This window comes from Abrus precatorius, unplaced genomic scaffold (genome assembly GCF_003935025.1).
Source record: "Abrus precatorius isolate BTA unplaced genomic scaffold, Abrus_2018 Scaffold3, whole genome shotgun sequence".
Lineage (NCBI taxonomy): Eukaryota > Viridiplantae > Streptophyta > Magnoliopsida > Fabales > Fabaceae > Abrus > Abrus precatorius.
In genome coordinates this window covers 31,290,284-31,309,658 of record NW_020874373.1, presented here as the reverse complement: position 1 = coordinate 31,309,658, position 19,375 = coordinate 31,290,284, and the positions used below count along the sequence as shown (strand labels likewise).

Sequence of the window (19,375 nt, the reverse complement as noted above, 5' to 3'; positions counted from 1 at the left end):
ATAAAAATATTATTTAAAATAATTATATATATATTCCTTTTCGGTACCTGCTTTTGCTTTAATGAGAGGATGCGTTTTTCTTCATTGCTGCTTTTCTTTTTTCTTTTTTATTCGATTTAAATCCAAATATAGATGTCATTCACTTCACTTATTAATGCTACGAGTAACGCATGTTATTAATGTTATAAATAATAATAATAATAATAATAATAATAATAATAATAATAATAATAAAAAAGTAGAAATGTGAATGAAAATAAGAATTAAAGAACGATAAGAGTTAGTAATAACTTACTTTTAAATTGCAATTTAATTATGGTATGATATAAAGGCTCACATTCATAAATTAGCAATAAATTATAGACTATATATAATGAAAAGATTTTAAGTTTAAATATTTTAAAATTATTTTAAACAAATAAATCACATAATTTTTAAATTTACTCTACTTTGTCATTAAATTGAACTTGTATTCCAAAATTTCAATATATCAAAGTCTAAATAAGAAATAAAATAAAAGCTTAAAAATAATAATAATAATAAAAATAAACATATATAAGGGTGAACTCAAATTAGTTAGTAATAGGTATATTAGTTATTTTCTTTTCTAAATTATTTTGATAATTAGTCTTTAATATATTAATTTGTTATGTAATTAAATTTTTAATGTTTGTATGAAACATTAACTTTTGTTGAAACATCATTTAAAGTGATAATTAATAACTTAAAATAATATTATTTCACACAAAGTTATAAATTAATATGATAAATTTTTATTATCGTGATGTTATTACCGCTCCTACCATCTCCTCTTTACATTATTGTTATCGTTGTTACCATTATTAATATCTATAACATGTAAATAGTAGGCAAAATTGTTAAGCTCAACTTGAACTACCATTATTGTACCTTCATGGTTTCCATACCATAGATATTACAAATTGCATATCCTCTACCATGAACTGAAAACACACAAATTAGCCATTAATTATAATGAATCTCCTCTTTTCTTGGATGTAAACCTATTTATAGGAGGTTTTTTTCTTAAATTTTGTGTAAAATGACTTTATTTTATCATTTTATGTGTCACGTAACCAAATAAAAGTTAATGTAAAAATTTAACTGACTGTCACTGATAATTTATTATCTCATAGACTAACAGAGAAGTTTTAAAAAGTAAAAGGTTAATATACACGAACGATATTATTTAAAAGACTAATTTATAAGTTTACTCTATAAAAAACAAATTTATAATGTTTTTTTTTAAAATATAATTCAGATAATTATAAAATAAAGACACAAAGTAAAGACCTATAACTTCAATACACAAGTTCGAGTTAAAATAAAAATTAAAAATGCAAGTTATAACTACAGTAAAGTATTTTAAACAATTACACCACTCAGGCTCTAGTTTACCCATGCAAGTTATATTGAACCGAGTGCACATGCCAAAATACTAATAAACTATTACTAATAAATATATTAAGCTACTTATTCAGTATACAAAAAATAAGACATTATTTTAGTACTCATCTTTGATGTAATTGTTAATTAGTTTTGTTCTTAAAATCGGTACAATTTTTTATTTAACTTTTAATATTAAAAAACAACAACTCACAAATTTAAATTTTCATAAGCCAATTTAATTAGTCACGAGCGTTGACATCAAGAATGAAATTCACTTAAGTAAACTAACATTAAAGATTAAAAAATGAATAATTACTAAATTTAAGGAATATTTTTTTATTTTAAGGAATGGAAAAAATTGTAAAAAGAGGTTAAAAATAAATAAACGTATGACTGAAATAATAATAGTAACTAATCATTATAAAACTACATTCAATTTATTTAAAAAATTATGGAGCCGAAGAAAACTATTCTAGATCACAGTACAAGTATGGGATGGTTACTTTTATTATCATTATCTTTAATAAAAACCTTATTTATTTAAGAAAATATTTAATTAACTTAATTTAATTCTTTGAAAATTTTAATTTAAATATGCTGACAATTTTATACACTATCATCAAATCATAGATTATTATATAAGTAAGAATTATGGATTTTTAATATGTAATATAAAAATTATATTTGCAATATATTTTAATTAATTAACAGTGTAAAAAAATTATATTCAACAATACATAAAAATTAAATTTTTAAATAATCATTTAAAATTATAAATACGAAACATTATAATTATTTTATTTATTAGTTAAAAACTAAAATATTGTTCTATAATTATAATTTGTAAGTATTAAATGGTTAATTTATTTTAAAACGATTAAAACATCGCTAATATTTTTAAGAACGAACCTAGGCAATAAATAGAAAAGAAATCCTATCCAAAAAAGTCAAAACAAAAACATGCGTTGCATGTGAGAGACAAAACATCAAGTGTATGTATGTGTTTTTTTTTTCTCTCACTTAAAAGTTGGCACGCACGCTCCGTTCGTGCCAAATTCCCAAACACGCTCGTCTCCACACACACGACACGAGCGAGAACCCAACCTCGTGAGACGCATCTCGCATGCTTCACTCGCTCGCACGCTCGCTCACCCCTCGCCGGCCGGAACTCACCCCTTACCCGCCGCCGGATGCTTGCCGGTGCCGCCGTTCCCTCTCCTGAGCTCGATCCTCCCGGATTCCTCCCCTTCGCCGTCAATTACTGCCGGACCTCCGCGCCGGCCGCCGGTAATTTGGTATCTGACAGAGTTCTGAAGAATCTGGCGAGTAGAAGACTGATCTGCTTGAGAATTTGTTTATCGCACCGTGATCTCGATCTGGAAGGTAATCTTGTAGTGAAAACTCGGGAATTAATACGATTTTTTTTTCTTTTTAGTTTTGGATGAGAGAATATGTGTTGCTGAGAAACGAAGTGAGGTAAATCGAGTGTAGCTGTAAGCTTTTGATTACAAAAATGGCTCAAGTTTTACTTATTTAGTTTAAATTATTGGTTTAGAGTTTAGGGGAAGCGGAAATTGTTGTGCTGAATTGAGTGTAGCTTTGTGCTTTCGGTTACAAAAACGTTCTCGTTTTATTTTATTTTATATATAATTATTTCCTATGAAGGTTTAAAAAAAATGATTTAGGGGCATAGAAATTGTCACTTTGGTGTTAACTGATAACTGTTGCTTTTGTTTTTGTGCAGCCTGTGGAATTTCTGATGACATGTTCTTTTTTATTTGAAATGGAGACCATTCATAAATGTTGATGGCATTGCTAACCAACAGTATCAGTAGAATAGTTTTTAATTGAATTCAACTATTGAGAGTTCGGACTTGGGGTATGGCAACTGATATGCAGAGGCTTGTTGGAACGAGTGAGGATGATGAAGAAATAGGGATGGATGTGAAAGACGAGGATGATGAGGATGATGATTATGAGGAAAATGGAAGTGAGCATGGAAATGCTCCAGGGATGGTTGAGATTGATGGTGGAAATGGAATAGGAACTGCCACTGGTGACAACAGGTTTCAACAGCACCAGCAGTTTCAAGAGCAAGTAGGCACCCCTAGTGGAGGTACCCGAAGATCTAGACCGCTAGAAGAGAAAGAAAGAACAAAACTAAGAGAGAGGCGCCGGAGGGCTATCACTGCAAAGATCTTGGCAGGGCTTCGTAGGCATGGCAACTATAATCTTAGAGTTAGGGCTGACATAAATGATGTCATTGCTGCTCTAGCAAGGGAAGCTGGATGGGTGGTTCTTCCAGATGGAACTACTTTTCCCTCCAGATCTCAGGTAATTATCTGTCAATAATTAAGTTACATTTTTCTGATTCGGAAACTAATGTTTAGTTGGCCTTTCTGTCTTTTGGTCTGCTTCTGCAAGCATCATGCCTGATTTTCTCATGAGAGGGGGAACTTTGGCCTGATAATTTTTTTTTTCTGTTTCCCCTGTTGTTAATTCTTCAAAAAGCCCTTCTCAAAATTTGTTTTGGATGGTGCTGTTGTAGAGAAAATATATGTAATTTTATCCGTAGTGTAGTGTATAGCTTAACTGTTGGTACTTGTTGTAGTTGAATTCTAGGCTTAGTGAAGTTAAATTATCTGATATTTTAAATATCTTATCACCGTTGTGTATCTGTAAATTTCAGTTCTGACAAATCTCAGAAAAACTCCCACATTGGAACCTTTTCTTCTCAACCTTACAGGGTCAAAGGCCAGCTGGTGGTAATTCTACTGTTGTTACATCATCATCTTCCCATGTGCCTTCGCAACAAACTCCTTCTGCTTCCCTCAGGGGAGTTGCTTCTGGATCCGGTTATAGGAGCCCTCTAGAGCATAATGCATGTCAAATAAAAGGTGTTTTCGCGCCAGTTCCATCTCCTTATGATCCATCTTCAAGTTCCCGGTCTCAAACATCTATGGTGGGGGATGGAGAAGCACAAAGAGACAATTGTCCCCTGATTGGTGGTGGTTCAACTGATAATGTTGATGAGAAGCAGGTATCTAGTGAGGCCATTTGACCAACATTTTGATTTTTTTCTGGAAGTATATTTCTTCTAGTTGCTATGGTGACTAGTGATTGGCTGGTGGCATGAACTAGTGTCTAAGTCATTATTCATTGCTATATTAATATTCAATTCATCATTCCTGCATGTATAGAAGCAGAGCTTGTTAATTAGAGTGGCCTTTGAATAAGTTACATTACATATTGAAAACCTTATATATTACTTGCTTGTGAATGTTATCATGCTGTCACTGTGACCCTCTTGACCTCTTCTATAATTTTAGACTCTTCCCTTCATCATTCCTGCATGTATAGAAGCAGAGCTTGTTAATGAGAGTGGCCTTTGAATAAGTTACATATTTAAGATCTTATATATTACTTGCTTGTGAATGCAATCCATGCTGTCACCGTGACCCTTTTGACCTCTTCTATAATTTATTCGACTTTTCCATTAGTAATGTTATAAACCCCTGCTACTATGGTATGTGCTACAGGGAAAGGGATTGGAATTATATAAACACATCAAAGAGGATAGGAAATAAGGGGAATATTCATGTTGTTAAGGCTGGAGCATAACAGTATTCTCAACTGGAAAGGAATAGTGAGAGGTAGGAATTTGGTATGCATAAATAAGAATATGTGAGGGAAGGATGGATAGTGCACAGTAGGCATGAATTGAGAGGAAAATGGGAAAGGGTTTAGGTTAGAGGTTATCTACATGCACCAACTCATTTATTTTTTTATGTTCTACATTTTCTTTTCTTGTAAGGAGCTAGTCTTCAATGTCCATTGTTTTTTATCAGTAAAAATAAGTTCTTATCAGTATGTAAACTTGACAGTACCCCAAGATGACTGAATGATTGGAAAAGGGCATATTCTTCCTTTTTATTTTGCATGTAATTTCAAATATGGTGCCTTTATCAGGTAAATTTCTTGGTAATGTTTTTATACCTTATTTACTTTGTAGATGGTTGATATGTCCCCCAGATTACCAGAGCGTGATTTGGCTGGTACTCCATATGTTCCAGTTTACGTGATGCTACCGGTAAGCTATTATTTCATCCTTTGTTTTTGGGTTTATTGGTTTCTTAATGTGCTTATGGTGAGAAGTTATAGTTAATATACTGGTATCCTTAAACATAATTTTTAAGGAAAATATCTGTAAATATGAGTTTAACATTATATAGGCACATTCTGTCTATATTCTTGACAGTTAGGGGTGATCAATATCAAATGTGAGCTTGTTGATCCGGATGGTCTACTAAAGCAGCTGAGGGTGTTGAAATCAGCAAATGTTGATGGTGTAATGGTAGACTGTTGGTGGGGAATAGTGGAGGCACATGCCCCACAAGAGTATAATTGGAATGGTTACAAGAGACTCTTTCAAATGGTGCGTGAACTTAAGCTTAAGCTGCAGGTGAGTTTTGTTACATCAATCATTGTGGATTGCTTTCTTGCTAATTCAATCTGCCTTATGTGGTGACTTGTCCTGTTTACTCTTGGCCAGGTTGGGATGTCTTTTCATGAATGTGGAGGCAATTTTGGTGATGATGTTTGCATTCCATTACCTCATTGGGTAGCTGAAATTGGTAGAAGCAATCCTGACATTTTTTTCACTGATAGAGAGGGAAGACACAACCCTGAATGTCTTTCTTGGGGAATAGATAAGGAACGGGTTTTAAGAGGTCGGACTGCTGTGGAGGTAATGATGACATGATAACAACAAAAATGAAATGAAAGCAGCTATTATTATTGTTACTGTTAGCAGCAGCAGTAGCATTGTCATTGAAATTAAATGCAGTTGAGAAGAAATGGCTTTTGATGTATGCTTAATGACAAAACCATCTATGTAGACATTTTTCAATCAAGCTTTAAGTAATTATTAAATACGATATAGAAAATTATAATCTATCATATGAATGCGTTACAATGTTAGTATTAAATCACCTTTCTTCCTAACAAGTTTGTTTGAATTATATATCAGATGTCTTTTAGAGGCAGGTTAGGAGGGAAAGTTTCCATTTCATGTATGCCAATAAAAGTAAGTGTATAATTTGCTCATTATACATTTTTGTAGGTTTATTTTGATTTCATGAGAAGTTTCCGGGTAGAGTTTGATGAATATTTTGAGGATGGCTTCATCTCCTTGATTGAAGTTGGACTGGGTCCATGTGGAGAGCTAAGATATCCATCTTGTCCTGTAAAGCATGGTTGGAGATATCCTGGTATTGGTGAATTCCAGGTAATTAAGTTTATTATAATTTTAGTTATCCAAGTCTGTAATTTTTCAGATTCTATTTTTCATTACAAATACTTTCTCTGGTCAAATAGATTTGCTGCTATATATTCTTTTAAACAAGTAAATTCATATTCTATTGATCCCAAAAAATTAAAATAAAATATCCCTACGCACAGGCATTTCATAGATCAAAAGAAATTTGAGTTGTTTTATTTGTCATCTTTAATTTTTTTTCCCACGTGTTTTCCTTGACATTTTGTTTTATTAGAGTCTTCATAAAACCTATTTATGTATAGGAAAATTTTTAGTTTGTGGGTGTTAGACAATGAATAATACCAGAAAGTTGGAACTTAGGGCCTGTTTGGTGGATAGAATAAGATGACAAGATAGAATAACTTATCTTTGTCCTGATGAGTTATCGTATCATATCTCTGTAGTTCAAATTCTTATTCTAAGAGAGGCGTTGGGTTAGAAATCATCAGGATAACATAACTTTTTTAATGTTACATTTTTACTCATACTTTATACATTTTTAAATATTTTATAAACAAATAATTATTTTAAAATATGATTTTAATATTTTATAAAAAAATTATATGAACAATTTTAATAAAAAATATTTTTAAAAATTATATATTTTTAAGAATCTATAATTTTTCAAAAAATATATAATTTTTTTAAGAAAAAGTATAATTAAAGAAACATTTGTAAAAAATATTTTAAAAATTTTATAATTTTTTTTTCTAATTATAATTTCTTTCCTAAAAATAAATTATATATATATATATATATATATGGCATAGGATCAACTTATACTAAATCCTAAATATACAAATCAAATAATCTAATGATTGAAAAGTTACCTGAAAAGTATGTAAAAATAAAATAAAATAAAAACGGTTAGATTATTTGATTTGTACGGTTAGGATTTATAAATCCTATTCCTATATATATATATATATTGAAATGTAAAAAATTTAAATAAGAGTTATTTTTAAAAATTATATTAATTTTGATAAAGAGTATTAGTTGTTTGTTGTCAGAGTGTCCACAGCCTATGTGCCATTCTGGCTGTCTGGTCTTTTGCACGTATTGTTGCTGATATCTTTGTGTTATGCATGTGCCTTGGATCTCTCTTTAGCCACTTTGCTCATCATCTTCTCGCTCTGTGTACAGTGCTATGATCAGTATATGTTGAAAAGTCTTAGGAAAGCAGCAGAAGTAAGGGGGCATTCTATTTGGGCTAGAGGGCCCGATAATGCTGGTACCTATAATTCTCAGCCTCATGAAACAGGTTTCTTTTGTGATGGAGGTGATTATGATGGCTTCTATGGCAGATTTTTCCTTAGCTGGTACTCTCAGATTTTAGTTGATCATGGAAATCGGGTTCTTTCACTGGCAAAATTAGCTTTTGAGGGATCCTGTATTTCTGCAAAGGTAAGTTAATGGTAAAGAAAATCTTAATTTCAAGAAAATTTTGCACTCTAAATTTCACAGAAAGCTTCTCTGATTCTTTTCTGCACCAGAACCTTGATGATTTTGTCTTACAACATAAGGAATTGCATAATTGTTGCAGTCTTTATCATATATATATGTGATGTTAATTTCTATGCTTTTACCCATCATTTGTTGCACAGAAAATAGAATGACGTTGAAAATAAAATTTGAGAACTTATTTTCAGCTAAAAATATCTATGAAAATATTTCTTTATTGAAAATGTCACAAAAACAACACTCTTATGTGTGATTTTTTCTTGAAAATTACTTTCCCCTGAAAGATTTTAGATAGGTTCTTCAATAATTCAATATGACTTGTTTAGCACTGACCAAAAAATGATCTTTTGTAGACTGATAACTGAGAGTTTGAAACACTGATATTCCTATGTAATACACCACCAAAAAAAATACAGCATTTTCTCCACTAAGCCCCAACAAATGAGAAGTTAAAAAACCATTTTTATAAAATTAGTGCTACATTAATGCTTGTTCTATTTGACTCAGAGTTATCCATTTGTTGGTATATCTTTCATAGCTTTTCAGTGCATGTCTTACTGAAAAACAACACTCTCCCATTCTTATCTGTGTGATTTGCTCTTGAAAATTATTTTCGCTTAATGTGAAAGATTTGAATTGAGTTCTTCAAAATGATTTGTTTACCACTAACCAAGGAAGTATCTTTTATTGACTGATCTCCCTAGTAATCATCCACAACCACCAAAGAACAATGGCATTTTCTGCACCAAGCCCCAAAAAGAACAAAAAAATTAAACCTTTCTATAAAATTAATGCTTATCCTATTCAACTAGAAGTTATCCATTTGTGGGTATATCCTTTCTCAGTTTTTCTGGGCGTACATGTATGCTGTGGGCATGTATAGTCTTACATATTTAATTTCTATAAATACAGCTATCGGGAATTTACTGGTGGTACAAGACTGCTAGTCATGCTGCTGAATTAACTGCTGGATATTATAATCCGTGTAATCGTGATGGTTATGCTGCAATTATGGCAATGTTGAAGAGAAATGGAGTTAGCTTAAACATTCCTTGTGTTGACTTGCACACATTGAATCAACATGAGGGATTTCCAGAGACATTTGCAGATCCTGAGGGATTAGTATGGCAGGTAAGTATTAATCCTTGCCAAAGTTTATCTTGTTTTCTGGATGTTTCCTAAATATGCAATTTCAGGGAAATAATTTGTAGAATAATTTATCTCTGTTGGCCTTATATAAACAAAATTGAGTTACGTAAAATACTGTTTTAGAATTAAAACTGTATAATTTGAAGTGCACATTCCTGATTGTGTATTGCAGGTGTTGAATGCTGGATGGGATGTTGGCCTACCAGTTGCCACTCAGAATGCACTCCCTTGCCTAAACAGAGTTAGCTATAACAAGGTTTTGGATAATGCCAAGCCCATAAATGATCCAGATGGAAGGCATTTTTCATCCTTTACTTACCTGAGGCTTAGTCCACTTCTTATGGAACGTCAAAACTTCGTAGAGTTTGAACGATTTGTCAAGAGAATGCATGGTAAGTCGATGAAGAAAGTTTTAAATGTATCCTTAGTCTCTTATTGATTGGTGGAAATATTTACTAAGGAAAGAACACCATACAAACCTGACGAATGCTCATGTGTCAGCTGGAACCTTTCTGCCCGAGTCCCACACCCTAGCGTGATGAGCAAATCTAGACACTGATAGTATTATTTGATCCGCAATTCCACCTGCTTTGCAATACAATACCCAACTTTCTACAGCTAGTCATAGGCTCATAGCATGACGCTTTAATTTGATTGAAATCATTTTATAAAAGTAATAGAATGTTAAACAAGTTTTAAAGTGCAAGTAGGTGCAAAAGTTGCTGCTCTCTTGTGGGACGGAAGTTATATCAAAGCTTTTGGATTGATAACTGCATCTTTTCTCTCTGCAGGGGAAGCTGTTCTTGATCTTCAGGTATAAATGGTGGAAAGAGAATCTTGTAGAATTCATATTTATAATTCCCCTGACAAAATGGTTGGGGTATCCTGTGACAGATTAGGAGAAATAGGATTGTTATTAGCTGCGGCACATACTAGTTAGTCAAGTATTTATTAGGTTACGCTCTTGTTTTTTCGATCAAACAACTCACATAGAACCCGGATGAGTAATTTGTCCATACATGTGCAACTCATTGACATTCAGTATTAACCAATATACAGTGATCTGTACAATTATTGTGCTTCCTACTTTACATCAGTATAACAGACTGTGATATGTTCGGTTGCCGCTGTCATAGATGATCCATTGGATGGAGCAGATGGCGCTACAATTTTGTGCTGGTGAGCACCTTAAAAATCTATATTAAATAATTGCCTACTTCACTTGCAAGCAACATTTTAACCCATGCGTCTAATTGAAAGTATGACAAACTCCCTGACATTTGTTAAGACGAAGCCATAATCAGAATGCTGAGTTTAAGTTGTTTGACATTTCACATCAAGCATAACTTAATATATTATGCTTACATCAATTGTATTGGGCAAACGTTGTATAGTTCAAGGTCATTTATTAAATTCATCATCTTATACATTAAAATAACGGAAAACTTAATCCTGTCTTGGGGGTTGTTATTAGGCTTGATTGCATTTTGGGGAATAAGCTTGCGTAAAATCTACAAATATCTATTACAAATTGTAGGTGCATCACTTTTAACCGTGAGAAACTATTTCTTGGATGTATTAATAACAACATCAATTGATATTGTTTGACGTGCATTTCTTTATCCGCAATCACCCCTTCTAATGTTGTTGTTGACAACCCTTACATTGAAATAACCAACATAGCCTTGGCTGAAAAAGACAATGAATTGGTCGTGGGGGTGTCAAACCAAATAATTCAGTATGCGGGATGAAAAGAATAAAAAGAATAAGGATTGTTTGGCATCCTTAAAGTATATATACACTCATTAGATGTAAAGAGAGAATATAATAAATGTAATGGGTGATATGATAAAAAAAATAACAGATAAAGAGATGTAATGTTACTATAAAATGTTGTGAAAAATACTGAAGTTAGAAAGAAAATACTTGCACCAAGCACTGTTCATACGAAAAGATTAAAGGAATTTGTTTATCAAGAGAATAAGTGCACAAATACTTCTAATTAGTGATAGTTTTAAAACGGACAATAAAAGAGATATTTTATATAATAATAACCAAACAAAAACGATGCTTTTGATTAAAATTCTTAAAAAATATTCTCAAATAAAAAAAATATTTCATTTAAAAATAAGTGTTGATAAATACATTCAAGGAGCAATACTCCAAATTTCACATTACATGCATATTATACAGACTTGTAATGTTGTTAACATCGGACTAAGAAAGAATCCTCGGAATTTCTTATTTAAAGTACAGGTTGATCAAATCGGATAATATGATGAGATATTTCACAAACAAAATAATTAAATCTATGAAAACATTCATAATATATTAAAAAAAATATTTTTTTAACCAAATAATGAATGCCATTTTATGACAAATAAATTAAAAAGTTTACAGCAAAAACAAGTCTTTAAATAAATTTAAAGTTTAGCATTCATAATAATTGCATCTTTTTCTTTCTTTTCCATCTATCCAATGCGGGCCGTCACGCCACAGAATTTTATAGCCGCAGACGATGACATGGACGCGAAGTTGCTTTACCTTCCAAACCGGAATTTCTATTGGTCAAACAGCCTCGGCTCTACACTTTTGGCTCTGTACTGCTACGCACTGGATAGCACCCGTTCCTCCTCGCCCCTCGTTGATCATTTGTTAGTAAAAATAATAATATAAATTATAACGATGACAATAAGCAAATTGCAATAATGCTGGAAACCATTCAATCAGTGTAATGGCGAAGGAAGAAGGTGAGTGAGCCTCAGCGAGAAAATTTTCTGTTTGGATGCTGAGAAAATCTGCAGAGACGATGAGGAACAAAGAATTATTAATTTTACTTTTACTTTTATTCATTTCAGTTTTATGCGATTTAATTTCTGTTGCGATCTTAGTTTTGGTTTTCTCTGTTTGATCTTCTTGCAGTATTTGAGTTCCTCGGGAACGTTCCCCTGCTACAGAGACTTCCTGGTTCGTCTGTACGGAAGATATCTGAACTTGTGATTCTCAAACACTATGGTATAACATTTGGATTTTTAAATGTTGACCTCGTTTGTTATTGAATTGGACGTAATGGGATGTAATATGTGAAAAATTGTTTGTATAGTGGTAGCTTTTTTTTTTTTTTTCTATTATTGTTGTTGTAATGTTTGGAGTATTTTAGAAAATTTCTAGTATGCAGATGTTTTAGGAGAAGGTGATTGATGAATGAACTAGTTCATGTATTAATGTTTTCAATTCTTGCGGGATGCATTATTGTGTAGGGCCAGGAGAGTATGTTGTTCGTGAGGGTGAACGTGGGGATGGTCTTTACTTCATTTGGGATGGAGAGGTATGCTTATTTTTAATTGATATTATATTTCAGAATTGAAAGTTCTATATACAAGGGTTGTTGGATCAGTTGTAGTGATGTAGATGCTCATCTAATGATGGAGAAAGAGGTGTAAAGATTTCTTTATGAAACATTATTCTTTGAATTTTTCACAATTTTGTGCTGACAATTCAGTTTCCTGGCTTTCAGGCTGAAGTTGTTGGCTCTGTTAGCACGGATGAAGAAAATCATCCAGAGTTTCAATTGAAAAGATATGACTATTTTGGTTTTGGTAATAAACTTCGTTCATATGTGGTTTGCATCACGACTCCTCTTTATTGAACACGAGAGATATCACCTTAAATTGCGTAATAACTATAATTACAGAAGACTAACACAAACTTGCAACTTGCAGGTTTATCAAATGCAGTTCACCATGCTGATGTTGTAGCTTCGACAAAGGTACCTTTTGGTTTCTTTATCTACTGTTTTTCAATGTCAACCTGATATGTATTGTTTTTTTATCACATAGCCGCTTTTTTTGTTTGCTGTGACAGCTATCATGCTTAGTGCTGCCCCATGAGCACTCAGCACTGCTGCAGCCAAAATCTATCTGGAGTGCAGAAAAATCTCTTGATACATGCTCAGCTGTGGAGCATATATTACATTTGGAACCCATAGAGGTACTCATGTATCTTATATAATATAATAGATAGAGAAGGAAAAAGAAACTAGCAGATATGGTTGTCCTGGTTTATCTTTGATATTAAGTGGTAGCAGGCTATATTTCATATAGTTCAACCTTATATAATTCTGTTTTTTTCTCTTTGGAAGGTAGATATCTTCCGAGGAATCACCCCTCCTGATGCTCCAAAATTTGGGAAGGTATTTGGGGGGCAGATTGTTGGACAGGTATGCTAAAACTACTATATGTTCTTCGTATCACTGCACTACTCATGTCTGTAGCACTTTCTAAGCATAGACTGCTTACAAGATCATGTGTGATACATAGGCATTGGCTGCAGCATCAAAATCTGTTGACTGTCTCAAAGTTGTTCATAGCTTGCATGCCTATTTTCTTCTCGTGGGGGATTTTAATAGTAAGTGTACTTAATGTGAACTTTGTCAACAATATTCTTTTATGTAACTCCCTTTTCTGTTTCTTTGTACCACTTTTCCCTACTTGAAAGATTCTTTTGCTTTCCTTGGTCCAGCTGTTACTTCATTTTGTGCAAGAAATTTTCTCCTATTTTATTTATGATTTACATTTGTAAATGGCGGGGAATTTTTTCAATAGACAAATCCTATTCCCAGCTTTTCATCACCAGTCTCTCGTGTCATGTTTCTTTTGGTCAGATAGCTTCTACTGCTTATCTTTTGCTTAAATGTCTTGCACTAATTGACCAGATAAACCGGTAGATAATCATCAAGAAATGAATTTTGAGTTAAATTGTGCATAAAACTGATTGTGGATTTATAGATTGTAATCCATCCAAGATCCAACCAATCAAATAATTTGAAGTTCTTGTATTAAAATTTCTATCTTCATAATGCAATATTTTCTTTGAATAGAAAATTGCATATGGGCATCTTGATAGGCCTAGTTCTGAATTAGGAAGTTATAATTCTGCATTAGAAAGTTAATAAGCATTTATTGGTCAAAATGTTGGGTGACAGTTATAGTGATATATAAGTTATGTTACAGACTTGTAAAATGAAAGGAAGGTTTCAACTTGTTATTTCTTGTGTTTTGAAGGAGGAAACTCCTTGAAAATTGCTGTGTGTGTTCTGATTGTATGTTTGGGGGAGGAAAGCTCTATGTTTGAGCTAAGGCCTGTGAAATCTATTTTAGAACTCTAATTCTCGTTTCATTCAGAATTTCTATCAATAAACTATCCTATTTGTATGTGCAAACTTTGAGTCTAATAATTTCATTATCACCATTCATGTATATGTTATGTGTACTGTTAATTAATTTGTTTGTTGGCTAGTAATAGTAAAAAAATTATAGCCAGTGTGAACTTTCGTTTTCCAGTACCAATTATTTATCAAGTTTACCGTCTCCGTGATGGGAAGAGCTTTGCTACAAGGAAAGTGGATGCAATTCAGAAAGGAAATGTCATATTCACTTTGCTGGCTTCATTTCAGGTAATCCTCATTTTTCTTGACTTGGAATAAGTTAAAAATTCCAGTCATTTTTAAGTTTATTTAACCATGAATCTGGCTTAGTTATGCACTCTTTCTATATCATATGTCAATTGGTTATCATTCTTATTGAATATATAGTCTATATTAAAGGAAAATTTTAAGATTAATCACATGCCGTTATCTTTAGTTTAGCATTTCAGACTAGTATACTAAGGAATTAAAATATGAAATACCATTTGGAGGAGCATCTGGGATAGTGCGACTATATAACATGAAATCCTTGTCATTGATGCGATAAAGCTAGTGTCTAATTGATGATAAAACCCAGGTGCCAAAGAGGAATACCTTCTCTAATTTTAGTAGGAAAGGCATTTATATTTACTTGGTTATTGCCTGATATGTTTTAGTATTGTTAGGAGTTGGCACACACTTTGATGCAATATCGATGATTAGTAAATGAGATGTAACCTACCCTTGGTAATATAAATCAGAAGAATATGAATCTATGATAAATTTTCTTTTTTCTAGTATTATTTTTTGTGATTACAAAATATAACATGTTTGATGTAACTTTGTTTTCATGATGTTTTCTTTTTGACTGATACATGTTATTTTACCATATATGCTTTAACACTTGTTGAAGAATTCTTCTCTAAGTACTAGAGCACATTTAACTTTGTTAATTCCTTAATTGTACAGAAGGAAGAATTAGGGTTTCACCACCAGGAAGTGTCTATCCCATCAGTCCCTGCTCCAGACACGGCAAGTAACAAGCTTATATTCATAAATGTAGTTATGATTTTGTACTGATACATTCTGGTATCTGTTATAGCTTTTATCAATGGAAGAGTTACGGGAGCAACGTCTTACTGACCCTCGTCTTCCAAGGTAAAGATTGCTATCCAGCATATCATGATTAATGTTACAGGTTCCTATGAGTTTTTATTCAGTTCAGCTCCAAACAAGTCTGTATGTAGATTTTCTATACCATAATGACAAATTTCATTGCTTCAGAACCTACCGGAACAAGGTTGCTACAACTGAATTCATTCCATGGCCAATAGAGATACGATTCTGTGAACCTAAAGCTTCAACAAATCAGACCAAATCTCCTCCTAGGTTAGCTTAATGCTCTGCCAACTTTTGCTTGCATTTATACTAGTGTTTATGCAATAAGAAAGAAATTTGGAGAGGGGATGGAAGAGAAGGGAAAGAATTGGTGTACCATTGCAGATACATCTATCCATTCCCTTCCTTTGTCTGTAAATCATTTTTACCAAGCCTTAATGGCTGGGATTGTTAATGCTAAATATTATCTGAACTTCACATTTGAATGCAGCTTGAGATACTGGTTTAGAGCAAAGGGAAAACTTTCAGATGATCCGGCCTTGCATAGGTACATAACTATTTACTGTTGGATATGTCCAGTTCTGAGTGGTTTTGCAAAATTGGTGCATGCATGAACCAAGAGGGCTTTTACTAATGTGTTGTGCTTGCATTCCTTGGAGCCTTTTGCCTGAATAAGTTTCTAGTTCTGTTAAAATTTGTGTTGTCTTTGGAAAACTAATGTTGTGAGAAAGAACTCGTTTGAAGACTTAGTGACAATGGAGATTGCCGAAGATTGAAACCTAACTGTACTAAAGCATCTAAGTTGGACCCACGTCAAGGACCAACTATACCAAAAGGTTAATATGTAAGTTGTTAGGTGACAGCTTATGAATGGTTTTATATCCAACACCCTTCACACTAGAGGGCTTAAGGTGTGTACAATGCGTAGGCCCATTTTACTTTGCTGAAATTCAACTCTTAAATAGAAGAATGGGGGAGGTCAGGATCAAACCAATGATGGCTTTGGTCATGATGGCTTTAATACCATGTTAGCACCAACTATTCCAGGTGAAGGCTTATCAATGGTTTTATATCTAACCTAACAATATGTGTATCTGGTTTGTATTGCAGGTGTGTGGTAGCATATGCTTCAGATCTAATCTTTCTTCAAGTGAGTTTGAATCCCCACCGCAGGAAGGGCATGAAGGCACGAGCTGTGAGTCTGGACCACACGTAAGTATCGTTAGTCTTATTGGGTGATATGCTAGGTAATTTATATATTAACATAATAACATGTGAGGCATACCTAACAAGTTTTCAAGCTAGGATTATTAATTTGCTTTCTTCCTTTTTGTTTAATGCTTTGTTGTTTTTTTATTTCAGCATGTGGTTTCACAGACCTTTAAGAGTTGATGACTGGGTGCTATTTGTGGTGAGTGCCGTAAAGTGATTCATTATTTTGGTAAAGTCACAAAAACAAAATTCTTGGTAAAAATAATTTGTTTACAATCAATTAACTACTCAAACAGCTAATTAAGTAAATAAATTCATTACTCTAACCATTCTTTGAGTATCATTAATTAGTTGGGTGGTTATCTTTTCCTAAATTAAAAATATTTATCCTCAAAATTCAATTTTTGTATTAAATTTTTTTTTTTATAGAGTTGTTGTTAATACATCCAATTGTTCTACAGATCTTTAGCCCTAGTGCCTCTAATGCACGCGGCTCTGTCTCTGGCCAAATGTTCAATCAGAAGGGAGAGGTATGGAGTTATCTGTTCACATCACTTTACCTAGTACCGCATTTCTTGGTGCTGTGCATTTCTGAAAAAACTTGTCCTTTTCTTTCCTTCAATATTGCCTTATTTTTATATACTTTCTATACATCTCGTTTCAGCATAAGATTCCCCTCCTTTCCTTGGTTTAACTTTGTTTTAAAGTTTTCGCATTTGATGACTTGCAGCTTCTTGTATCATTGGTTCAAGAGGGTCTAGTGAGGAAGGTTAATTCTGCAAATTCAGCCATCAAATCTAATCTGTGAACAGCTGAAAATGCACTAGTCTTGTGGGTTTCTTTTTAACTTATAACTCTCATAAGCTCCGTTTAGCATATTTTGATAAGTTTTTCAATATAATTTATCAAAGTAAGCTCTTTTTAACTTATTTTAATAAGTTTCATGGTCAAATTTATGGCATAAGTCCTTGTATAAAAAATATATACTGAATAAGTACTTAATTATGTACTTAAGCACACAATAAAACATTAGTTTCATTTAATTTATGTAGTTGATTTCACTTAGTGGGAAGAGACTTAGCTGTGGTGGTTAATCGAATCAATTTAAAGAAAACAAGTGATTACGGGAAACAGTTTATTGAGTGAGTGCTTGGCTTTTTATGATTCAAAGAATTACTGTTTTTTGTGTGATGATGTATGGGGGACTCATGACTAGAAATGAGACTTTCTAATTAAATATGTAATTACCATCTTGGGCTAGTTAAACAAAATATCTGCAGCAAGTTAATTTCATGTATTCTTATTTAATTCATTGTAACAAATTTGGCCCACTAATTAATTTCACGCTCACTTGTTATCTTCAACTGTAACACCTTTTTCTTCATAAAATATTTAATTTGAATCGATAAAAATAATAATTTGGCTCATGTTAAAAGTTATTAAAATGTCATCGTAGTCACGAATCTACTTCTGTTAGAATGTAAAATTGAGTTCTTAGTCATTTTTGTGTTACAGAAAAGTAGTAATCCAACATTAAAATAAGGGAAGATAATTATGTATAAAAATACTAATATTACCAAAAGCAATATTATTCACAGTAATAAAATTATCAATAAACTTTAAGCCAAATGAATAGAAATATAAATAATAGAGAATAAAGTGGAAGAGTTAGAGTGTATGCAGAGTGAACGGAATCGGAAAGCTCGAGTCTTCAAATTTAGTTGCGAAATAACCCGCAACGAATTGGGTATAGAGATAAGTAAAGTGACACTTTTTTGTCATTAGTAAAGTGACTTCGCATAACTGTTTAAATCATAAAAATCTTAACAGTGAATTATAAGTTATTTTTAATTTGTTGAGGATATTTTATTTATTTTTAATACTGATTTTTTTCTTATAATTTTTTTTTCTAGAAATTTATTCAAGCAAGCCTATATTACTCCATATTTGGAAGGAATTAATCTTACATCCAAAAGTGTGAAATTACTCTAAGAAATAAATAGAAAAACGGATATAAACATAGCTAGTAAGAATTATTTTATAAGGTAAGAATTTTCTTTTTCATAAATAATTTATATGTATCACTCTAATCCTTGATATAAAAGGCAAGCCAGAGGTGGAGTTAGGATTTTGAATAGTGGGAGCTAAGACCATAGAGTTATAAGACCTAGAAAGACAAATATATTTAACTATCTCATCATTTTTCATTCACTCGATATTAAATTTATATCAAGAGTTTAAGGGTATTGGATTATACTTATAAGTCTATAATCACTACAAAGATGAATTCAAAAAGTTATATTTTGACTTTTGGAAGCTAGAAAATAGAGTCGAGTAACTTTGAGGCTATGAAACATGCTAAAATTAAGCATATTAATAGAACCATACAAATAGTGAGGAGACCAAGGTGGGAATAACGAATAGGACAGGATGAGGAAAACAATATATTTTCTCTTTTTCTGAGAAGTCAGAAGGGTATAGCTGAACTCTAACGTTAGTGGGATGGGGCTACCATTTTTTTTTTC

General features: G+C 32.4%; 2 protein-coding genes across 4 annotated transcripts; both read left to right on the top strand.

Annotated features, from left to right (window-relative positions):
* Nucleotides 1-2,356: 2,356 nt before the first annotated feature.
* LOC113861200 (beta-amylase 7) lies at nt 2,357-10,405 on the top strand. Of its 2 annotated transcripts, none has more exons than XM_027493860.1 (11): nt 2,357-2,790; nt 3,152-3,741; nt 4,154-4,447; nt 5,420-5,497; nt 5,666-5,869; nt 5,960-6,154; nt 6,530-6,694; nt 7,868-8,128; nt 9,098-9,316; nt 9,507-9,726; nt 10,126-10,405. In XM_027493860.1, exons 2-11 carry the CDS (start codon nt 3,289-3,291, stop codon nt 10,152-10,154), a joined length of 2,118 nt encoding a protein of 705 aa, XP_027349661.1. In that variant the 5' UTR covers nt 2,357-2,790; nt 3,152-3,288; the 3' UTR covers nt 10,155-10,405. The 2 variants fall into 2 exon arrangements, with proteins under 2 accessions (XP_027349661.1, XP_027349660.1); XM_027493859.1 differs by having other exon boundaries at nt 2,476-2,790; nt 9,507-9,730; nt 10,045-10,388.
* Nucleotides 10,406-12,031: 1,626 nt separating this feature from the next.
* LOC113861748 (acyl-CoA thioesterase 2) lies at nt 12,032-17,976 on the top strand. 2 transcript variants are annotated; one of them, XM_027494762.1, is made up of 17 exons: nt 12,032-12,084; nt 12,257-12,349; nt 12,595-12,662; nt 12,852-12,933; nt 13,057-13,103; nt 13,199-13,324; nt 13,476-13,553; nt 13,654-13,741; nt 14,677-14,789; nt 15,489-15,551; nt 15,622-15,677; nt 15,804-15,908; nt 16,129-16,185; nt 16,749-16,850; nt 17,001-17,049; nt 17,312-17,380; nt 17,581-17,976. In XM_027494762.1, exons 1-17 carry the CDS (start codon nt 12,069-12,071, stop codon nt 17,656-17,658), a joined length of 1,290 nt encoding a protein of 429 aa, XP_027350563.1. In that variant the 5' UTR covers nt 12,032-12,068; the 3' UTR covers nt 17,659-17,976. The 2 variants fall into 2 exon arrangements, with proteins under 2 accessions (XP_027350563.1, XP_027350564.1); XM_027494763.1 differs by having other exon boundaries at nt 13,480-13,553; nt 14,718-14,789; nt 17,581-17,889.
* Nucleotides 17,977-19,375: the final 1,399 nt, after the last annotated feature.